Below are 22,999 nucleotides of genomic sequence, written 5' to 3' on the forward strand. Positions count from 1 at the left end.
ATTATTTATTTATTTTTCTTTTTAAATTAATTTTAGAGAGAGAAAGAGGGAAAAAAAAGAAAATTTTTTCGAGTCTGGGTTATAAAATAAAATTTTTTTTTGTCCTTTTTCTTTATCGAATTTGACAGTAATAATAATAATAATATTACTGTCTGTTTTCCTTTTCTGTCTCTTGTAATAATAATAATAATAATACAATTTTTTAAAATTTATACTGTCATATTATTATTTACGAACCATTGTTATTTTTTTATTTTCCTGTAGGAAAAAATACAAAAAAAAATTTAATATAAAATTATTTGTGTGGGTGTGGGTGTGCGAGTTTTAAAATAGCTACAGAGCACACAAAAAAAAGGGCAACTTTTTAAAACTTTTTACGAATAGCAAAAAAATAAGAAAAAATATTTACGAAGGTGTAGTAGCAAGCAACTCACGAAAATTCTTAGGAAAAATAATAATATGACAATTACACATTTAAATGAAATTTTTTTTTCATTATTATTATTATTATTATTATTATTATTATGACTAATTTTCGCCGATTTATTCCTTTTATTATTATTACTCATTGGGAAACAAAAAAACAAACGGTAATAATAATAATGATAATTAATTCATACTATTAAAAATAACTTATTATTAATTATTGTGATACATATGAGAGAAAAAAAAGAATTCAATAATTATTATTATTATTATTATTATTAGTATTATGAAGTAAATGGAAATTGTGTTTATGTAATTTATAAAATGTTATATAGGTATTTTATTTTATTAAATTTTTTTGGCAAAATTTTAATTTTTTTTTTTTTTAATTTCTTGCCCAGGGTTTATAATAACAACAACAATAGAGCGCCTTGTTGTTTGTTTGTTTGTTTCATGTTCTCAAAACATGTTTTTTTTCTGTATAGTTAAAAAACAATTGGGATGATGATATTATTTTCATTGAAAAAACTATGTCGAATAATATATATATATATATATATATTAATCGATGATAATTATTTTTCATTTTCCTTTTTCAATGGAAAAGAGTTTTATTTTTCAAAGGAATGAAAAAAACTTAACTTTATTTAATATTATAAAATTGTAATTTTTCAGGTACCTATCAAGGACAATGGCTAAGAGGTATGCGCCACGGTTACGGAGTAAGAACCAGTGTACCTTTCGGATTGGCATCTCATTACCGTCCAAATAAATCCGTGCGTGCCTCGTTGACTTCTTTGAGGAGCAACGAGGGAGCCGGTGTTGGAGACACGAACCCGTCCATTGAGAGAGATAGAAGAGTCGATGATTCTCGTGGTGGATTTGTATTAAAAGCCAAAAGCGATCCGACTGCAGCACCTGTACGACGACGATCCCTGGTCGAAAAATCTTCTAGCAATTTTAAAAATATGCTTTCGGTTAGACATTTTTATTTTTTCTTTTGTTAAACCCTCCCCCCCCCTTTAAAACTTTAATATATGATGGGGAGTACATGTTGTTGTTATTTTTTTTTCTTAACGCTACATAAGAATATCGATTTTTCTACCGTGAAGATAAAAGAGGATAAATACGAGAGGGGGATGGGGAGAGGGAGAAGGGGATGGGAGGAAGGTAGGGAGAGGGGAAAAGAGTAAAAAAAATAAAATAAAAATATATTAAAGAAAAAGTTTTTAAAAGAAAGAAAGAAAGAAAGAAAGAAAGAAAAAAAGAGAGAAAACTCAGTTAGTTGGAAATTTAATTAAACATTAATGATAATATTTCTTAGTTAAAAATTCAAAGAGTAGATTTTCCACCACTTGTATCCTCCATCTTCTTTCCCTTGAAAAACTTTTTTTTTTTTTTTCTTTTTTTTTAATTTGTCAGTCATTTCCTTTTTCTTTTTTTCTTTCTTTCCTCCTTTCCTCATTTTCTTTTTTCTTTTTAAATTTTTTATTAATTTGTTTCAACTTCTTAATTTCTTATGTATTACTACGGTCAGGTTTTTTTTTCTTTTTGTTATTCATTAATCGTTATTTATTAAATATCGATAATATAGCATTTATGATTGATTGTGAGAAAAATCAATAGTTTTAATTTTTTTTTTTTTTTTTTTTTAATTGCAGAAAATGAAAAAGCAGCGAAGTTTAGATGGAGAAGTAGAAAGGGGGGGAAAAGCAGGGACCACGGCTAGCCTTCGAAGTACAGCCAGTAGTGCCTCTTGGGTAAGCACAGAATCTTATCAGTCTGGCCTTTCACATCAATCAGCGCACACCGATTCTAATGCGAGTTTTGTTGTTGAGGTATGTATAAAATTTTTATTTCCGTTTTTAGAAAAAAAATATTTACATATGTTTAATAATTGCGTATCGTTTCAGGACGAAACAATGGACAAGTCCGTGACGGAAACTTATATGGGAGAATGGAAAAACGACAAGAGATGCGGTTTTGGTATTGCAGAACGATCCGACGGTTTAAAATACGAAGGGGAATGGTTTAATAATAAAAAATACGGATATGGTGTTACGACTTTTAAAGATGGTGTCAAAGAGGAGGGAAAATATAAAAATAATGTATTAATTACGTCACAGAAAAAAAAGCATTTATTTTTAATTCGATCGGCAAAATTTAGAGAGAGAATAGATGCGGCGGTTTATGCCGCTCAAAGAGCAAGTAAATTAGCGTTACAAAAAGCTGATATAGCGATATCGCGAACGGCAACGGCGAGAGGAGAAGCGGAACTAGCGGATGCAGCTGCGGCGGCAGCACAAGAAGAATCGGATGTTGCATTAGCCATAGCGAAACAATTTGCTCCGGATTTTCAACAGCCCGTTATACATAAATCCAAAGGGACGTTTTTAAAAACGAAATTAAACGAAAATTTGCCAAACGGCGGTAGCACATCTTTAAATCAACACAAGGTTATAGATTCGGTAGCGAGTCCGAGTAGTGCAGGAGAAACGCTCTATTCTCAACCGGTCGCTCCACAATCAAGTTCATCCGCGGATGAAAAACCTTCCTCAAATCAAATTTCTACGAATTCAATTCGAATGTCTTCGACGAGTGTCAAAGCGGATGGACTATCATCATCCTCCTCTACGAGAGTCACCAACATTCGGAGAAACTCTCAAGTCTCTGGAAATCCGCCCTCACTTTCATTTCAACAAGCCATGAGCGATCATTTCGATCATTATAAAAGACCGCCAAGTCGCGATGCTAGTGTTGATCGCTCGAAACCAGGAACTCGGTTGTCCATTGGTTCTCGTCAACCCTCAGTGGATAAAACGATTGTTACTGAATTAGATAAAACCGTTCAAGGACGATTTCCCGTAAGGGATTCGACCCCCTTATCGACTGCTGCTAATGGGACCATAACTGGAACTTCTCCTGTCTACGAAACGTCGAACAATGAAGGATCTGCGCGTAAAAGAACTCCAATACCGGATTTATCCGGATCGGCGCAGCAGCCTAAAAGAACTGAATCCTTGTTTGTTAATTCAAACAATTCAAAGGGTGGCGGTGCAACAAAAGGGGTAAGTTATAATAAGACCTCAAATTTTTGAATTTTCTAATAAATAACCCTGTTTTTCTTCAATCAAAAAAAAAAAAAAAAAAAAAAAAAAAACATTTTTTAACTTGACATTTTTGCTTTCGTCACGTTTAACCTATCATTAACTAAAAACCTTTTTTCTTCGTCTTTTCTTTACTATTAAAAGTACGACGACAACAACAACAAAAGTTGGAAATTTTATTGTAACTGGAATTTTTTTTTTCAAAAGTGCTGAAAAACCTTTTTAAGCATGCTTAAAAATTTATTTAATTAATTTTCATTTTCATTTTTACATTTAGTATTATTATTATTATTATTATCATCTTTTAATAAGTATTTATTTCTTTTTTCAATAACATTTGGTTTAGTTTAATAAAAAAATTAAAATGGTACGATTTATATATAGTTATGTCTATTGATGTTTAAGGTTCTACTACTACTACTACTTGATGTCTGTGTAAAGTTTTAATTATTATTATTATTATTATTATAGTATAAAAAAATAACTAAGGTGTTGTTATAGGTGTTCATGTTTTTATCAAAATAATAATAATAAACAACAATTCAATTCAATTTTTAAATAAGTTTCAGTCAAATTTTTTTTTTTTAAAAAAAAAAAAAAGAAATTTTAAAATCTTATCACATAAAAATTTAAAAAAAATTTTTTTTTTTTTGGCACACTCAAAATTTTTGGCTAAATGTGTGGGTGGGGGTGGGGGTGTGCGGGTATACACACACACACACACCCACATTTATTTTAAAATAGTTAAAAGAACTATTGATTTGCCCTTGTAGTTTTATATAAGATGAGAAGAGTAAAATTAATTTGTGTCAGCTAATTTTTTTTTTTTTTTTTTATAAGTTTATTTGGCAACATTATTTGGTATTTGAGGGGGGGGGGGGGTTTTGAATTTTTTTTTTTTTTTTATCATTTATTTTTAAGCATGTCAAAAAATACAATGAATCCAACTAATTTAAATTTAGATAAATAGGTAGATAGATAGATAGATAGTATAATTGTTTTTTTTTTTTTTTTATTTAAAATAATTTCTTGGCTGTCTTGTGTTGGGAGTTTTTAGTTTTTACTTACCCTAAGAAATTTTTATTTTTTTTTCCAGTACTTGACTCTTTTGTTTATGTTTTTTATTATTATTATTATTATTTATATATTGTTTTAATTTGTTTTTGTTTACTAAAGCTCAAAGCACGCTCACACTCACACATATACGCAAAAAAAAAAAAAAAAAAAAATTCGTTTGACTTGAAATTGTTTTTTGTTATTGTTTTGCTTTTTTCTTATTTTTCTATTATTATTATTATTATTATTACAGGGATTTAAATTCTTGAAATTTTTCATATATATATATTGCTGTTGTTGGTGACCTTTTTAACTATGAACTGTATATAAAGAAATTTCCCCCCCCCCCGCGCTGTTGTCTTTATTTATTTAGTTGTCATCGCACAAATCTCACGAGTAAAAGTTGTTTATCTTACTTAGGTTTTTATTATTTTATTATGACTTTATTTTTTTTTCTGCCATTTTGAACATTTTATTTGAAAAATTTTAAAAAAAAGAAAAAAATAATTTCTCTTTTCTTTTAAATTTATATTTCATGCGAGAGAGAGAGAGAGAGAGAGCGAGAGAGGATTCAGATTTTATTTTTCGTTACGTAATAATTAAACAAATAATAATAATAATAATAATAATAATAATAATAATAATAGGAATTATATATATATATTTCATTCGAGACGTTGTAAAAAAAAAAAAAAGAAAAATTTCGATCGTTTTTTTTTTTTTTCAAAAAATTTGGCAAAGAGAATAAATTTAAAAAAAAAAAAAAAAAAAAGGAGGTAAAAAAAAAATTCTAAAATCGTCTTCGCAGGTCTTTATATAAAAAGAAAAAGAGAAAAATTTTATTTTCCTATTTCTTTTTTTTTTTTTTTTTTTTTTAAATAAGTTTCAAAGGTTCTGAAATTACTCTGTGATTTAATTGATAGCAAAAAAAATAAAATAAAATAATTTATTTTATTTTATGTTAAATTCGTGATTCGCCATATTGAATTTTATCTTGCCAAAAACAAAAAAAATTTCAAAGTTAGTGTTTGAGTGTTGCTCGTTTATTGTGAATATACATAAATATTCACATATATATATATTTATTTATTGAATTATTCTATGATTTTTTTTTCATCGTCAGTTTCGAATAGGATTATGGTTTGTTATTATAAATCTCTCTTCTTTTAAAAGTTTTTTTTTTTTTTAAATTATAATTTATTGATTATTATAAAAAAAAATATAAAAAATGAAGTGGTATGTCGAAGAAGAAGAAGAAGAAGAAAACCTTTTATTCAGTCCTGCGCTTATGGCTCGAAGAGCGAGCGAAAGCTGGATTGATACACCTCCCGCCATTGAGGTCAGTAGTAAAAAAACGCAAAAAAATTTTTTTTTTTTTTGGTAAATTTTTTTGTTTCCTACCACGCTTTCATAAATGCCCACTCTATATATATATACATAATTTTAATTTTTTCCCACGCTTACTGTTTGTAATTAACAACAAATTACGTCGAAATATTTTCAATAAGCTCAATAGGGTAACAAAGAAAAAATGAAAAAACCGTTAAAAACGATGATGATGATGATGATGATGGTGATGGTGGAATGTCGATTTGAAAAAAAAATGTCGTTACGTAGAAACGTTTAGTTTTTGTTTGTTTTCGAATTAATTAATTGATTGTTTGTTGATGTGTGATTTAGGTTGCAACAATAAATTCGAATCTTCAAAGGAAAAAATCACTGCCGGACGTACAAGTTTTACCAAAATCCGTGGCGCCAATGTCAAGGGAAGAAGCGTCCGTTTTAAGTTCGGCAAGGCGGGAAGAAGTAAGAAAAATGAGGGAAGAAAATGAGCGTCTGCGTGCAAATCCTCTTTTATATTTTTTAACTCCTCATTTCAAGGTAATTTATCTTTTATTTTATTATTATTTAAAACTCTTGTCGTAATTTCTGGATAAAATTTTTCATTATTTATTTATATGAAAAGTACATGCAACAACAACAGCAACAGCAACCCATCCACTTCATATTAATTTTATTTTATCTTAAAATGGCCTTTTTTTTTGGTGATTTTCAGGAATGGTTTTCACGTCAGCAGCTTGTTATGTTAGTTTTGTTTATCAATATTTCTTTGGCAATTATGTTTTTCAAATTACTCACATAATCTCACATTTTGTCCAATATCCAATTGGACAGAGAGAAAAAATTTAATTATATTGTTACAAAATTGCATTTTGCCTTCTTTTCTTATAAAAAAAAAAAAAAAAAAAAAACAAAAATTTTGTGACATTAATAATAATATTAATATGGTTAAAAAGGAAAAAACAAAATGGCAAGAGAATTTTTTAATGAAATTAATTAATTATTTTATAATAATTTAAAAATGATCATCCCATAATAAATAAAAGGGAAGTAGGTGATGATGTTGATGAGAATGATGATGATGATGTTGGGGGGGAGGGAGGGAGGAAGGAAAGGAAGGGATAAAACCCAATCAGACTTTTATTTTGTTTTTGTTTTAATAAACAAATGAATAATAATAATAATAATAATAAATTTCCATTGACAAATGAAATTAAATTTTGATCATTATTGTTTTTGTTAATTTAGAGTAATTAATTTATAAAATGTTGAAAGGAATAAAGCTTTAATCCATTCAATTTTTTTTTTTTTTTTTTCTTGTTACTCTCAAATGATCAAAAAAAAAAATGTTGCTCTCACATAAAATTGTCTCATAAAAAACTTGTTAAATTATTTATTATGTAAAAAAGAAACAAAAGGAAAAAAACTTATTCAAAATAAAAAAAAAATAAATAAATAAATAAATCATTCAGCCAGGAATAATGAAAAGAAAGAAAGAAAAAGGGGAAAAAAAAACAATGAAAAACAATTATTATTATTTTTTATTATTATTATTATTAATAATAATAATTATATATATATATAAATAAATAAAAGGTTTGAGTAATTATGATGCCAAGTTAAATAAAAGATCGTACCTGAATTGTTTTTATTATTGTTGGATTTATGAATTTATTAAAAGTTATTATAAAAAAATTTAAAAAAAATTTTCTTTTTTTTTTTTTTATTCTTTTTTTTCTCGTTTCTCTCTCTCTCTCTCTCTCTCTCTCTCTCTCTCTATCTCTATCTCTCTTTCTATCATTTATATATAAATATATTTTATTCTCTCTTTTTTTTTTTTTTTAAAAAATAGGCTGAAAAATAATTTATTTAATAATGATGATGATGGTGATGGTGATGATGGTGGTGGTGGTGGTGGTGATGTTAATGATGATGAAATAAAAGTTATATTTTGATTAATAATAATAATAATAATAATAATACTTTTTAAATTTTATTATATTTGCTCTCATTTTTTTTTTGTTAAATTGCTGTTGTTGTAAATAATAATAATAATGAAAACTTAATATAGAAAATATTAATATGGATATAAAAAATTGTAAGGAAAAAAAATGATTATTATTATTATGATTCCATTGGCAAATTTATTGATTTATTGATTTATTGATTTCAATGTATGGTAAAATAATTTGAAATCCAATAAAAAAATAATGATTTTTTATAAAATTCTTTATTATCTGATATTTTTTTAATTAATTTACGATTTGATAAATCAATTAGGCAAGAATCTTTAACTTTTTCATCTTGTATGGGAAATGGACCCTTGGGTAATATCTCACATATGAATGGTAATTTTCTAGAACAATCCATAACTTGCCAATTATTATTTTTATTCAATGCGACGCAATCATATTCTTTCCTACGATTTTTCGGTTCTCCCAAATCCCAAGCTCTATATTCGTAACAGGTAGCCAATTGTCCAGAAATGGTTTTGAATTTTCCTTCTTGTTCGATATCATCCAAACCGACGTAGGCTAATTTACCTAATTTTAAATAATTTAACATTTTAGAAAGTCCTTTTGTTCTTTTCGAACTTAAAACGGATGTCAATTCTCCACTTTCTTCTTTGCATATCCTTTTAGCTTCCGTGTAATTCGTTTTATTTTCGTGTATTTTAAATATTCCAACACCCACCAAACATATGGTGTCTTCGAATGCTACAAAATCATCATTATCATCTTCAATTTAAGCCTTTGTACATTGAATTTATATCGTTTTATGTATCAACTTACGTAATGGATCTGCATATAAACTATAATAATTGATATTTTTTTTTCTTTTTATGGATTGTAAAATTTCTGATTCGGGACAATCGTATACCAAACAATTTTCCGTTGAATTTATTTGATTTCCTAAAACTAATTTATTTATTTTATCTAAAATATTATTATTATTATTATTTTAAAAAAAATATAAGAGATTTTACCTGGACGTTGAAAACTAAAAGCTAATCCTTGTTTTAAATTTGCAAAAACTGAACATCTTTTTACCGATGTGGCATTTGTTCTTGCCAGAATATTCATGCCAGATATGCTACAAGGTGCCACCAAATGAAATTTTGGTTTTGAATTTTTCATTACGTTCGAACACGAAGGCACGCAATTAATTATTATAATACGTAAATTAATTATTATAATAAAAACTAATAAACTTTTCATCATTTATTTATTTATTTATTCAGTTAATTTTAGTTATAATACAAATTATTTCAAAAGATTCACAAAAAGACAAAACAAAAATTTTAAAATCATCATTATTATATCTATAAAAAAAATGAAATTTCATTTAAATGTCAATCAATAATCATAAATGTAATTATAAATGTCACCGGAAATCATTACGTTAATTACATTTCCGGTGATTATAACAAATTAAATTGATTTATTAAAAGGATAAATTTTTTTTTTTTGAATAATGATAATTAATTATACAAAGAGTGAAATTATTATTATATAAATAATTATTAAATTTTAGTTTTAATGATAATAATGATAATAGTATTAGTTTCAAATGTAAATTTATATCGACTATAAATATAGTAATAATAATAAATGAATATTTTTCAGGTATGATTAACGTAAATAAATATTTGAAAATTACAAAAAAATAATAATGATAATAATGAAAATTTATAAAAAAAAAAGGGTAAAAAAAAAATAAAGAAGGCTGTGATTTAAGTAAATAAAAATAATAAATTAAAAATGTGCGTGTTTGATTGAATAAAATTTTAACTTTTTAAAAAAAAAAAAGTTAATTAGGAGATTTATTAAATAACCAAAATTATCAGTCGAGGTTTATTATTATTTTTATTTATTTAAGTAAATTTAATAATAAAACATAAATAATAAAATATGAGTTATGCTTCGAAAGGAGAAAAAATTTTTTCTTTACCTCATCCAAATTTTCAAAATTGTACTCCTCCAGAAGTAAAGAGATCAGATCACCGATTGAAAAAATTTATTTCCATACGTGATAGAAGAGCCTGGAATTGTAGTGAAACTCTACAATATAGATACTTATATGATTTAGTTACCGGAAGTCAGGTATCTACCTACCTTTTTTTTTTTTTTCTCATCAAATTAAATTTAAAAAATGTAATTTTTTGTAAGAGTTATAATAATAATAATAATAACGTATTTGATTTTACAGACATGTTTAAATACCGATGAATCGCATAAATACGTACCTTTGGATGATTTATTTAAAATTCTTATGTCTGAAAAAGATTCTAAAATAAAAGAACTCGAAGAAAAATTGAGAAAATGTTGTAAAGAAGTAAGATTATTATTTCTTTTTTTTGCAAAAAAAACTCGGGTAATAATTATTTATTAATTAATAAAATTTTTTTTTTTTTTTAGGAATTTCAACCGAAAAGTGAACGTAGCGCCGCTCGTGGTCAAGGAAATGTACGAGGTGGACCAATTGGCGAAGGAAATGCTCGTAGTGGTGCACTTGGTCAAGGAAATGTACGAGGTGGACCAATTGGCGAAGGAAATGCTCGTAGTGGTGCACTTGGTCCAGAAAATGCTCGTAGTGGTGCACTTGGTCAAGGAAATACTCGTGGTCGTGATGGTAGCGGTGGTGGTGCACTCGGTCAAGGAAATACTCGCGGTGGTTCTACACCTGGTGACGAAAATTTTTTCGTTGATACAGCGGGACCAGGATATGCCCTTAATGGTCAATTTGATGATGATGATGATGATAACTATGGGGGTGGTCGAAGTGGCGGTGGCCGAAGCGGCGCTGATCAAAGCGGGGCTGGTCAAAGCGGGGCTGGTCGAAGCGGCGCTGGTCGAAGCGGCGCTGGTCAAAGCGGCGCTGGTCGAAGCGGCGCTGGTCAAAGCGGCGCTGGTCAAAGTGATGGAGGTCAAAGTGGTGGTGCCAGCACTAGTCGTGGTGGTCGTAGCGGTGAAGATGAGTACATGGGAACGAAAAGAGGATTAATGGTACGAATCCAAATAAAATTTTTATATTTTAATTATGTTTTAAAAAACACTTTAAAATGTTTTTTCAGGGAAATTTCTTTGCGAATGATGTTTTCGACTCACAAGGCATGCTAAGGGAAGCCATGCATAAATTACAAAACATTGATGAAATAGTTAATGAAAATAAAAAATTACATTTGAAATTAAGATGTTCAGAAGAAAAAATAAAACTTTTAGAAGAAAGAAAGGTAAAAATTAATTTTTTTAATTTTTCATTTATTTATTTATTTAATTAAAAACCATAATTTATTTATTTTATTTTTTTTTATTTTTTTTTTTACAGAAACAATTAGAAAAAGAATTAGCTGATCTTAGATCAAAAAGTCAAATACAAATAGATCTTAACAAAGCACAAGAAATGCTTGCTCAAATATCAGGTACGAATAATGTTGAAGATTCGGAAGCAGAAAGAACATTATTACAAGAAAAAGTAAATAAATTAGAAAAAGAATTGGAAGAATTTAAAAAGAGAGAAAACGAAATTGAAATGTTAAGAAAACAATCTAAATCTGATAATATGAGCATTGAAGAAATATCAAGAGAAAATGAATGTTATAAAAAAAAATTAGCTTCAATGAAATGTTTAGAAAAACAAATACAAGAATTGAAAAAAAGGGGATTAGCATTGGCTGATAAATACAAAAGGTTCATTCATTTTTTTATTTCATTATTATTATTATTATTATTAAATTTAATTTTTTTTTTTCCCCCTATAAATAAATAACGAATGATTTTGATATTCAATAGGGAATCACAAAAAGCGGCTGAACAAATGAAAAATATGAATAAAACAACAAAAGAACTTAACGCATTGAAAAAAGAAAGAGATTGCCTTCTTAAAAGAGTCAATGAATTATCATCCCACGAAAACGAATACAAAGCTTTACAGAGTAAACTTAAAAAAGTCGATGATATAATTGCCGAAAATGAAATATTAAATAACAAATTATTAGCTCTCGATAAGTTAGAAAAAGAAAACGAATATCTTAAATGTAGATTAGAAAAAATTCAAGAAATAGAAGTTAGTGCGATAGAAGATAAAGAACTTATATCGAAATTACAAAATGCCGTGGCTGAACAAGAGGAAGAAATGAAAGATTTATTGGGTCAAATTGAAAAATTAAGTAGCGGAGTAAGTGTTTTGTAAATTATTTAAATAAAATCCGCCCCTTTTTTTATTTTATTTAATTTAATCATACTGATGATAATTATAAATTAAATATATAGCAAACCGAGGAAGAATTAGAACGTTTAAAATGTGAGCTCTATGAGAAAAATTCAAAATTACGGTTATGCGAAGAACATTTGGCGGAAATCCCCATGTTGGAAGCGGAAATTGATGAACTTAGAAAAAAACTTCAGTCGTTTTCGGAAAACATTTCTGAAAAAAAAACGTATGATTTATTTAAAATTAATTTTTATTTAAGTTTTAATTCTTTATGTTATTTGTAATTCACTATTAATTTGAAATTATTGAAATGTCAATCTTGGGAGTGATTTAAAATAAAAAAATTTTATTACTTGATTTTGCAGGAGTCAACCTAGACTTCAAAAGATAGAAGTTAGATGGCCGTCAAAATCAAAAGAAATTTCAGTTAAATATAAACGTGAAAGTTTACAAACTTCATCGGTTATAGGAGTTTTGAGAGGAGAAAAAATTAACGTCGAAGATAATAACATGGGTGTTGATAATGAAAATACTTTATCAAAATCTCAGGTCAGCATTTTTTTTTTTTAAATTTTGATCCAGTAAAAACGAGAACCTGCTGTTCTTACACCCTTGTCACCCTCCCCCCACCCACGCACACACACACACACGCAACTAAACATTACTACTAAAACATAAAACAATGAAGATAACACAAGTTAAATAAATAAGAAATTATTAAGTATGTTATTATTCTGTTATTTATTTATTTATTTTTTTTTCGTTAGCCTTCTTCAAGTAATAAATTAAAACATACCCGTGAAGAAAAAGGAAATATGTCTTGTGAAGAAGTACAAAATTTATTACAATCTTCGAAGGGTATAATATCTTGCGTACTCGAAGACATGATAGAACACCATAAAGAAATGGAAGAATTAGAAGCGTGTAACAAAGCAATGAAAAATGAAATAGAAAAATTAAAAAAAAGAATTGAAAAATCTGATACGAAATTTCTGTATGACGAAATTGATGATTTGAAAAAAGCACTTGCAGAAAAGGAATCAGAAATAAATAGGTTACATAAAGGTAAAAAAGGATCCCTCATGAAAAATGCTATTGAAAGCAATGATGAGTTAGACATTGAAACGCTTAAAGATTTAAACCAACAAATGAAAGCAGAACTTGAAGCTGCTTGTAATGGTCTTAAACAAGTTGCAGATTTAGAAAAGCTTTTAGAAATGGAACGTCAAGCTCGTTGTAAAGCAGAAAGATTAGCAAAGCGTAATATAAAAGATAATTATTCAATGCAACCTGAAGATGAAGTTAATTTCAATAAATCTAAAGCTCTTCAACAAGAAATTGATCAGTTAAAGCTTCAAATTATGGAATTGAATAATTTGACATCGGAATTGAAAAAAGAAAACGAGCTATTGCGAGAAATACAAAAACCCACTCCGGATTTTTCGAAATCCTTAGATGAAAAATGCGCTTTAGAAAATTTACTTAGCCTTCTTCAAGCTGAATTAGATGCATTTAAAGGCCAGAAATTAAGTGATGAATGCGAAGCTCTTCGCTCTGAATTAAAACGAGTTTTAGAGCAAAATTGTCAACTTAAAACTTTAGTGAACTGTTTACGGCAAAGGCTTGAACTTGAAAAGGAAGCCAATCGATTAGATGCTTTAGAAACCAAACCTCCTTCTTCTTATCATTCACTAAAAGAGCCCGCTCCAACATCTCCTGTTTCAGAGCAAAAATTAGATTTACCTTCGCAGCCGCTTTTGTCCAAATCTCAAGAAGAAACTGCAAAATTACCATCGGTTTCTTCTTCTCACGAAGCAATGGAAAAATTACCTCATGTTTCTTCTTCTCACGACGGAACGGATAAAGTACCTCTTATTTCTTCTTCTCACGACGGAACGGATAAAGTACCTCTTATTTCTTCTTCTCACGACGGAACGGATAAAGTACCTCTTATTTCTTCTTCTCACGACGAAACGGAAAAATTAACTCTTATTTCTTCTCACGAGGCAGCGGAAAAATTACCTCTTATTTCTTCTCAAGACGAAGCTGAAAAAGTACCGCTTTTGTCATCTCAACCCAGTTCTAAAGAACAAATTATATATATACAACCTCCTACGCCTGTCCCTTCTACTTCTCAACCAATTGAAGACGTACCTTCGAAATTACCTACCTCCGCTTCGCAAATTTTAGATCTACCTATATCGATTTCTCAACCAGTTATAAGTATAGAACCGCTAATTGTAGAGAAAGTACCCTCGCTTCTTGATGGGCCAATTATGGACAACATGCGTTCTGAACCAGTTGCAGACGAAGCACCACCACGAGAGTCTGAACTTGTTAAAGAAAAAGAACCCTCGATTCTTGATCAACCAATTGAAGACAATGTACCGGTTGTAGATAGTACGAAACCACTTCTAGTCGAACCTACTCGTGAAACTGCGCCATTGCTTGTTCCTCCACCAAGTAAAAGCGATGCGCCAAAACGTAAAAGTGAATCAGTTGCAAGCACTACGTCACAACGTCGACCCGAAACAGTTGCAAGCACTACGTCACAACGTCGACCCGAACCAGTAGCAAGCACTACGTCACAACGTCGACCCGAACCAGTTGCAAGCACTACGTCACAACGTCGTCCTGAACGAGTTGCAAGCACTACCTCACAACGTCGTCCTGAACCAGTTGCAAGCACTACCTCACAACGTCGTCCTGAACGAGTTGCAAGCACTACCTCACAACGTCGTCCTGAACGAGTTGCAAGCACTACCTCACAACGTCGCCCTGAATCGGTTGCAGATAAAGCGCCGGAACGTCGTCCCGAACCAGTTTCAACCACTACGTCAGAACGTCGCCCTGAATCGGTTGCACCCACTACCTCACAACGTCGCCCTGAATCGGTTGCAAGCACTACGTCACAACGTCGTCTTGAACCAGTTGCAGGCACTTCGTCACAGCATCGTCTTGAACCAGTTGCAAGCACTACGTCGCAACGTCGACCCGAACCAGTTGCAAGCACTACCTCACAACGTCGCCCTGAATCAGTTGCACCCACTACCTCACAACGTCGCCCTGAATCGGTTGCACCCACTACCTCACAACGTCGCCCTGAATCGGTTGCAGATAAAGCGCCGGAACGTCGTCCCGAACCAGTTGCAGATAATGTGCCGGAAATTCGTCTTGAACCAGTTGCAAGCACTTCGTCACAGCGTCGTCCTGAATCAGTTGCAGGCAAAGTGCCATCGCTTTTAACCGCACCTGTTCAAGACACTGCACCCCCAGAAGCTGCTCGGCGTCGTACTGAATCAGCTGTCAGCAGCGGTTCAAAACGGCGTCGTCTTGAACGAGTTTCAAGCACTACCTCACAACGTCGTCCTGAACCAGTTGCACCCACTACCACACAACGTCGCCCTGAACCAGTTGCACCCACTACCACACAACGTCGCCCTGAACCGGTTGCACCCACTACCACACAACGTCGCCCTGAACCGGTTGCAGATAATGTGCCGGAACGTCGTCTCGAACCTGTTGCAGGCAGCGTACAACCGCTTGCTGAACCTGTTCATGACGATACGCCACCGCTTATACCTGCGCCAACTGATGAAAACGCGCCACAAACTAATGTGCAATCACAGAGACGACGGAAGGAGCCTCCAGAAACGCCAGCGCCTCCAGAGCGTCCTTTACTATCACAAACTAAACTCCCAACGGTTCTTCCTCGACCACCTGAAATTCGTCGTGACGCCCCTGCAAACATGATACCAATAATTGATTCGGTACCAATTGTAGACAGTACGCAACCTCTTCTTCCTCAAACAATTACTAAATATGTTCCGCCTTCAGAGGCTGAATATAATAGATTAAAAAAGTTGTTGGACGAAAAGGATAAAATTATTGCTGACAATAAGAAAAAATATGATGAGTTATTAAAGGACCTAGAATCACAAAACGCTAGTGTTATAAAAAAATTAGTAGAACAGCAAAAGAAAGAATTAGAAAACAGAGAGAAAGCTTGCAATGACAACTTAAATGCCATGAAAGCCGGATACGAAACCGATATTAGAAAGCTAACGGAAAAGCATAGAGCTAGCATTATGAGACTTCAAGGTTTGCACGAAGACGAAGTTCAAGGCCTTAATTTAGAACATGACAGACAACTAGCTCATTCTGAACAGGCGCTAGACGATATCGCAAGAGGTGCAGCTTCTCAACTCAGAAAAATGTCATTATCATATTTACAAAAAATGAAAAAGGCCGAAGACAAATTAATGAAATTAAAAGATGCCGAAGATGCAGTTGGAGCATTAAAAGCTAAGCACAGTAGAGATTTACAGAACATGAAGAGAAGTAATCTAAGGAGGTTAAGTATGTTGGCCGGAGCATACGAAGATGAGAAAAAGAAATCGGATGCGGAAATAAGAAATTTGAAAGGTATTTTTTTTTTTTTTTAAATTATTCTGGTTTGATTTTATTTTTAATAATAAAATTATTAATTTTTTACATATTAAAAATATTATAAATATATATATATATATTTTTTTTTTCCAGATCAATTAAACCAAGGTGAAGGAGTTTGTAAATGCAATTTTTATAAAAAACAACCTCGTAAACTTAGAGATCCGTCGTATCCTCTTGATTTTACTGAAGTTATTGAAAAAATTTTAGCAGAAGGATTAGACGTGAGTATCATTACTATTTTCCCAGTACCTGAAAATTACTCTTTTTTAAACATTTAAAAATTTTTTTTTTATTACAGAGCCTGTCATTCAACGAAATCGCTCTCGTTCACGCAAAAGCATGTTGTGCACTTAAAGAAAAAGTACTCAAAGCGGATATAAGTTCAGTTCTTGAACCTCCTGTCGGTGAAACTTGCTTACAACCATCACTCCTTGAAGCCGACAAAGAACAACTTTTACAAAGAATAGTTAGTTTAGAAAATGAAATAATTAATAAACAAAAACAAACTCAAGAAGCTAGTGAGTACCACCTACTACCTTATACGTGCTTGCATATCGTGTTTGATTAAAACGATGATTGACTGACTGACTGACTAACTAACACGTTTTAAAAATATCATTTTAGTTCTTGACATGGAAGTTTCGATAAAGAAAGAAAGATGCCGTCTTAAAGATTTAAATCTTCTTTTACAAAGCGAACAACAGAAAAATTCAGAATTAAAATTATTATTAAATTCTCAAACGAAATTACAATCGGATTTAAAAGAAGAAAGAGATAGATTAGGTTCGCAGGCATCGTTTCATCAGTCGTTAAGTTTGGAAAAAACGTAAGTTAAACAACATTCTCCAAATCAAATTTGAAGTATCAGGTGATCATGAGAGAGTGTAAATAAAATAACGAGTAATGAGTATCAGGCAAAAAAAAAAATTTATTTTCATATTTTATTATCATTATTATTATTATTACATTTTCTTTTTTTTTTTTTTTAATAGGAAACAATTAAATAAAGAAATACAAGATAAAAAATTATTAGAAATTGAAATGGAAAAACTTAAAAATATAACTCAAAGGTTATGTATGGCTTTAGAAATTGAAAGACAAAATAAAAAACCATTTACAGAATCTGATGCCATACAGGTACCTCCTTTTTTTTATAATATTTAAATATGCTTTGAGAAGACAAAAAAAAAAAAAAAAAAAAATTTTTTTTCTCTCATTTCGTAGGCATTGAAATTACAATTGGAAGAAGCAATAAATAAACAAAATAATTTAGCTATACAATTAGAAAGTGAAATAAATTATAGAATACAAACACAAAATCAATTACAAATTTTAAAACAATCAATGAAAAAAATGGTTAATTTACCGGCTGTTGAAAAAGACGTGGCACAATCACCGTTCGAAACTAAGGTTAGTTACCTTTTTTAACCGTTAATTCGTAAAAAATTTGAATTTAACGGCTATTTTATTTATTTATTTATTTTTTTTTTTTTTACCAATTGTTCACTCGCATTCCTTCGTTCCAACTTATTACTTTTAACCAAATTAATAATTATTATTATTATTGTTTTGACAGAGTTTAAAAGAAACAAAAAATTTAGATAAAATGAAAGAAAAAAAAAAAAAAAGCGTTAAATCGAGTTCGTCGAAAAAAAGTAAAAAATGACGATAATAATAATAATAATAATAATAGTAGTATGAAATAAAATGAAGAAAAAAAAAAAAGAAGAAAATGAAAAGGAAAATGAAAAATTATTGCTCTTATAATTATGTTGTTTTTATTTGTGATTTGATCTCTATTATTTACTTTTTATTTATTTATTTATTTATTTATGTATGTATTCATGTATGTATTAATCTTATATATTTTATAATTTTTGCATGTTTTTCATTTATTTTCTGAAATATATATATATTTATTTTAATTTTCTCGTTCCTCTCCTCCCCCCCCCCCCCAATATCACCTCCCCCACTTTTTTATTATTATTTTCTTCATGCGTTTATACTTTTTCACGAGGATAAAAATTTAATTAATTAATTAATTAATTAATTCGTAGGAAACGTAACAAAACTATATTGAACTATATTTTTCAATTACAACATTTTTATTCTTTAGAATTTAATTTCGTCGTGTGCGAAGAATTTTTGCTTTTTTTTGTCGTGTCTCTAATTAAAAGAAAAAGAAACGTATGACGACGTAACGTAAGTATAATTTCTGAACGTACCCTTTTGGCACTTTATCCGTTAAATTTTTTAAATTTCTTTATCGTCCAACGTTTCAAAATCAAATACAAAAAAAAAAAAAAAATTATAAATTTAAAAATTAATAATAATGATTTATATTTGAACTTATATTTCTCATGTTATTATTATTTCTAATTGTTTTTGGCAATGTTTTTATATTTTGTACGCCGCCAATGAGACCATTTTGAATTGTGCGTGGAACACCGTTCGGTATTAATTTATTTGCCGCAGACGGCAAATTACCGTTTGGTATTATAGTGCGTGTGACAGGTCTAGAATATTCCATATCATCGTTTTGATAATTTAACGGTTTCGATTGCACCCCTATTTCTCTTTCTGAATTATTATTTATTTGTTTTGTGTGATTTAAAAACAAACGGAAAAATTCATCTTGAACTTCTGGCGAATCCGTATCTCCGTCAACCTACGAAACATTGGGAAAATTTCATTTTATTCGTTTTTTTATTTAATAAATAATTTAATTAATTAATTAATTGATCCGTGACACTCACAACTGTCAGTCTGTTTTCGCTATCTAATATTTTTAACATTGGTAATGATATTTGTCTGAACAATTCTAAACGTTTTCTAAAAGCTGCAACGCTATCGTCCATACGTCCTTTTCCCAATTGTAATTTCGAACAATCTAAAAGAATTGCATTCGGCTGCTGTTTATACTGGAAAAAAAAACGAAACATCATCAATTATCGATTTTATATAATAAATAAGTAAAATTTTTGGGGGGGTTAAAAGAAAACCTTGGCTTCGAATTCGTTAACTTGATGCATATCACGCGGAAAACCGTCCATTAATATTCCTTTGGCGTCCGAATAGGCGTTCATGTGCTTTTCTACTAAATTAAGGACGTACGTCTATGAAAAAAATAAACAATAATTAATTAACTTCGTTAGTTCGTTCGATGATGATGATGATGGCTTTTGAAATTTTACCGTTAAAAAAATTTTATATTTCATATTTTACCTGTGGCACCAATTCTCCAGCTGAAATAGCTTGTTTTAAAACAAATGTGTCATTGGCATTAAAATCGTTGGCATCGGTTGCTGCACGCAAAAGTCTTCCCACGCTAATATGTGCCCATCCAGGGACTTGTCGAACAGCTTTTTGGCACAGAGAACCTTTATTACTTCCGGGACCACCTAATAATAAATAATTTCCGTTAAAAAGAAAAGTAACAAAAGTCAAAAAATGATAAAAAAACTAACCCAAGACCCATATGACGGGAGGATAAACTTTTTCTTTCGTTCTCATCCCCTCACCACCACCATCACCGCCATCTTCTGCTACTTCATCTATAAATGATTCTAAAATTTCTTCTTTTCCTTCTGGTGTGTTTGAATCCATTTGTTCTGTCGAACCTATGATTCTAAGTACGGCAGAACGAAAATCTTTATAAACTTCTGCCGGATTCCTTTCTCCGTTAATCTAAAAATTAATTTTATCCATGAAATACTAATAATAATAATACTAATAATAATAATAATAATAATGAGTTTTAGTTCTTACGGCAATGAGCATTCCTCTTTCGTCGAAATAATCAACGACCGGCATGACGTGTTTATAAAAATTATTTAATTCCATTTTTGCCAAACTAAGAACGACGTGACCTATTTTGGCACCATAATCAATTTGTTTTTCCAGAACTTTTTGCTGCCAAGCTACTAATATCACTCCGCTAACTACTTGAATCTTAAATTTTTAATAAATAAATAAATAACCCAAAATTATTTATAATATAAATTATTTAAATTCAAAATGAAACGTTTTTTTTTTTCTTTACTTTTTCTGCATATTCGACAACGTCTCTCATACTTCTTGGATAACCGGATATTAAATAAGTTTTTGCTGCTGGAGCCATTTTCATTTCCAACATTAAAACTTCCGTTACCGTTTTACTTGATAATGATGAAAAATCTCTCATTTCTTTAACAAAAGACAGAAAATTATTACTATCGAGAGTTTTTCTAATTCCACGTTATTTAGTATTTAATTTGGATATACCAACCGTTACCCATGGCGTATTGCTGGAGCAAATCCGTCATATTTATATGCGTTATCCCTTTTTTTTCTTGCATTAAATTATCACCGTGAGTCACCTTTCCGCTTCCGGGTCCTCCGAGTACAAATATAACAGGCACTTTAGGTACTTGAAATTTAACATAATTTTCACTTTCTCTAAATTGTCTTTCTTCCGGGGGGGTCGTCGTGGGAGAATAATTGAAATTGTTATCCCTACGACTTTCCGCCCACATTCTTTCACTTCTTCTATCATCGTCATATACTTGTGATTCATTTTGTTGATCTAATCATTAATAATAATAATAATATTATTTAACGTTAATACTCTCCTTTTTTTTTCAAACGATAGGATTTTTAAATAATAAATAATTAAAAGTTCACTGACATTTTTTTTTTTATATAACGCAATAAGAATAATAAAATTGATAATGTGGAAAAGGTCATTAAACTTAAAAGAGGAGGGAAAAAATAATAATAATAATAATAATAATAATAATAATAATAATAAATAAATAAATTATTGATTTAAATTTTTTATTAATTTCATTTACATTGACTCATCACAAATTCACGATTATTTTATTTTACTTTTTTTTTTTTTTTTTTTTTTTTATGAATTCAACGGAAAAAAAATTTTTTATCACGAAAGTAAAAAAAATTTCCCTCCTCCCCCGCTTTTCCACCTTTCCTCCTCCTCCTCCTACTTACTTCCCTTCTCCAGGAAAAAAACTTTAAATAATAATAATAATTTCAATTTTTTTTTTGTTGGGTTTGTGTTTTTGTTGTTGTGTTTTTTTTTTGTGTTTTTTTGTGGAAAAGGGGCAAAGGTCAGTGCAAAACCTCTCTCTCTCTCTCTCTCTCTCTCTCTCTCTCTCTCTCTCTCTCTCTCTCTCTCTCTCTCTTTCTCTCACACGTGAATCATTAATTTGCTTAAAAACTTCGAATCGAATTTGTCACCAAAAAAATAAAATATGTCAAGTTCAAATTTGATTTATAATTATAACGTCCAATTTAATTTTTCTAAACCTTTTTTTCACGTGTGTGTGTGTGCATGTGCGTGTGTGTGTATAAACATAAACACACACGTGTAATTTCATTAATAAACACGTGTGCTATTAAAAATAAATAAATTATGATGATTACCTGTGTCTAAACAAATTCCCATAGTAATTTATAAAAATTAATTTCGATTGGAAAAAAAAATTTTTTACGCATGTATAAAAAAAAAATAATTGGCAATAAAATTTTTGTTGTTGTTGTTGTTGTTGCTGCTGTTGCTGTTGTTATTATTATTATCATCACATATTGTAAATCATAAAATAAATTAATAATAATCTTCATTTTTAATAAAACAACTACGCGACGCGTTTATTGTTATAATAATAATAATTTTTAATCATGGCGATTAATAACACAACTTTTTATTTATTTATTTATTATATTTTCGATAAATAAATAAATTTATTTAACTGACTGGAAAAAGAGAGAGAGAGAGAGACAAAGAAAAAAGACACAACAAGTTAACACTTGACAAGATCATGAGTGACTAAGGATATTGTGGAAATGTTGATTTTTTTTGTTTTTTTTTGTTTTTTTTTTTTTTTTACTACAAAACCGACCATCACCACCACCACCCCCACCCCCACCATAGCCACCACCACCACCGACAAGGTCACGGCATCACTTTTGTTTGGAAGGAAAAAAAAAAGGAAAATCGATAATTTCAATAATAAATGTGTCCTCATTTTATGAAGGGAATAAAAAAATTTTTTTTTTTTTTTTATTCCCTTTTTAAATTGAAATATCGTTCCAGGATAGGTAACACGAATACTTTTTTTTTTTTTATCCATGACCGAATTGATTAAAAAAAAAAAAAAATTTTTTTTTAAATTTGATTATTATTATAATTCCAAAATTATTTTTTTTTTATCCTCCATATTTGTTTTTTTTCTCCATACCTTCCTAATTTTTTTTTTTTTAAGATAAAAACATGGAAAGAAGGAAAAAAGAGTGGAAAATTAATTGATCACTTTTTAAAGGATCCAAAACAAAAAAAAAATTAATTTTAATTAATAATAATAATAATAATAATTTCATCGAACTTTTATTGTAAAAAAAAAATT

General features: G+C 29.6%; 5 protein-coding genes across 5 annotated transcripts in view; 3 read left to right on the top strand and 2 right to left on the bottom strand.

Annotated features, from left to right (window-relative positions):
* Positions 1-3,524, top strand: part of Phum_PHUM248000 (Junctophilin-2, putative) — a gene marked incomplete at both ends in the record, with an annotated part of 7,825 nt that extends 4,301 nt beyond the window's left edge. Inside the window, 3 exons of the mRNA XM_002426270.1 lie at positions 1,102-1,403; positions 2,088-2,264; positions 2,340-3,524. Of these exons, the coding sequence (XP_002426315.1) occupies positions 1,102-1,403; positions 2,088-2,264; positions 2,340-3,524 (1,664 nt within the window). The remainder of the gene's footprint in view (positions 1-1,101; positions 1,404-2,087; positions 2,265-2,339) is intronic.
* A 2,353-nt stretch (positions 3,525-5,877) lies between these two features.
* On the top strand, positions 5,878-6,732 carry Phum_PHUM248010 (uncharacterized protein; the record flags this gene model as incomplete). Its single annotated transcript, XM_002426271.1, has 3 exons — positions 5,878-5,928; positions 6,270-6,470; positions 6,646-6,732. 3 exons carry the CDS (start codon positions 5,878-5,880, stop codon positions 6,730-6,732), a joined length of 339 nt encoding a protein of 112 aa, XP_002426316.1.
* A 1,367-nt stretch (positions 6,733-8,099) lies between these two features.
* Phum_PHUM248020 (uncharacterized protein) lies at positions 8,100-9,067 on the bottom strand (the record flags this gene model as incomplete). Its single annotated transcript, XM_002426272.1, has 3 exons — positions 8,100-8,647; positions 8,723-8,842; positions 8,917-9,067. The coding sequence occupies 3 exons, from the start codon at positions 9,065-9,067 to the stop codon at positions 8,100-8,102; spliced, it is 819 nt and encodes a 272-aa protein (XP_002426317.1).
* Positions 9,068-10,202: 1,135 nt separating this feature from the next.
* On the top strand, positions 10,203-18,023 carry Phum_PHUM248030 (uncharacterized protein; the record flags this gene model as incomplete). Its single annotated transcript, XM_002426273.1, has 13 exons — positions 10,203-10,254; positions 10,404-10,751; positions 11,042-11,163; positions 11,259-11,620; positions 11,723-12,107; positions 12,212-12,369; positions 12,509-12,692; positions 12,911-16,502; positions 16,686-16,816; positions 16,894-17,113; positions 17,220-17,421; positions 17,588-17,732; positions 17,820-18,023. 13 exons carry the CDS (start codon positions 10,203-10,205, stop codon positions 18,021-18,023), a joined length of 6,105 nt encoding a protein of 2,034 aa, XP_002426318.1.
* An 895-nt stretch (positions 18,024-18,918) lies between these two features.
* Phum_PHUM248040 (uncharacterized protein) lies at positions 18,919-21,109 on the bottom strand (the record flags this gene model as incomplete). Its single annotated transcript, XM_002426274.1, has 8 exons — positions 18,919-19,263; positions 19,352-19,516; positions 19,598-19,711; positions 19,821-19,996; positions 20,063-20,282; positions 20,364-20,546; positions 20,638-20,780; positions 20,863-21,109. The coding sequence occupies 8 exons, from the start codon at positions 21,107-21,109 to the stop codon at positions 18,919-18,921; spliced, it is 1,593 nt and encodes a 530-aa protein (XP_002426319.1).
* Between the last annotated feature and the right edge of the window lie 1,890 nt (positions 21,110-22,999).

This window comes from Pediculus humanus, genomic scaffold, assembly GCF_000006295.1.
Source record: "Pediculus humanus corporis 1103172107617 genomic scaffold, whole genome shotgun sequence".
In the NCBI taxonomy this organism is placed as follows: Eukaryota; Metazoa; Arthropoda; class Insecta; order Psocodea; family Pediculidae; genus Pediculus; species Pediculus humanus.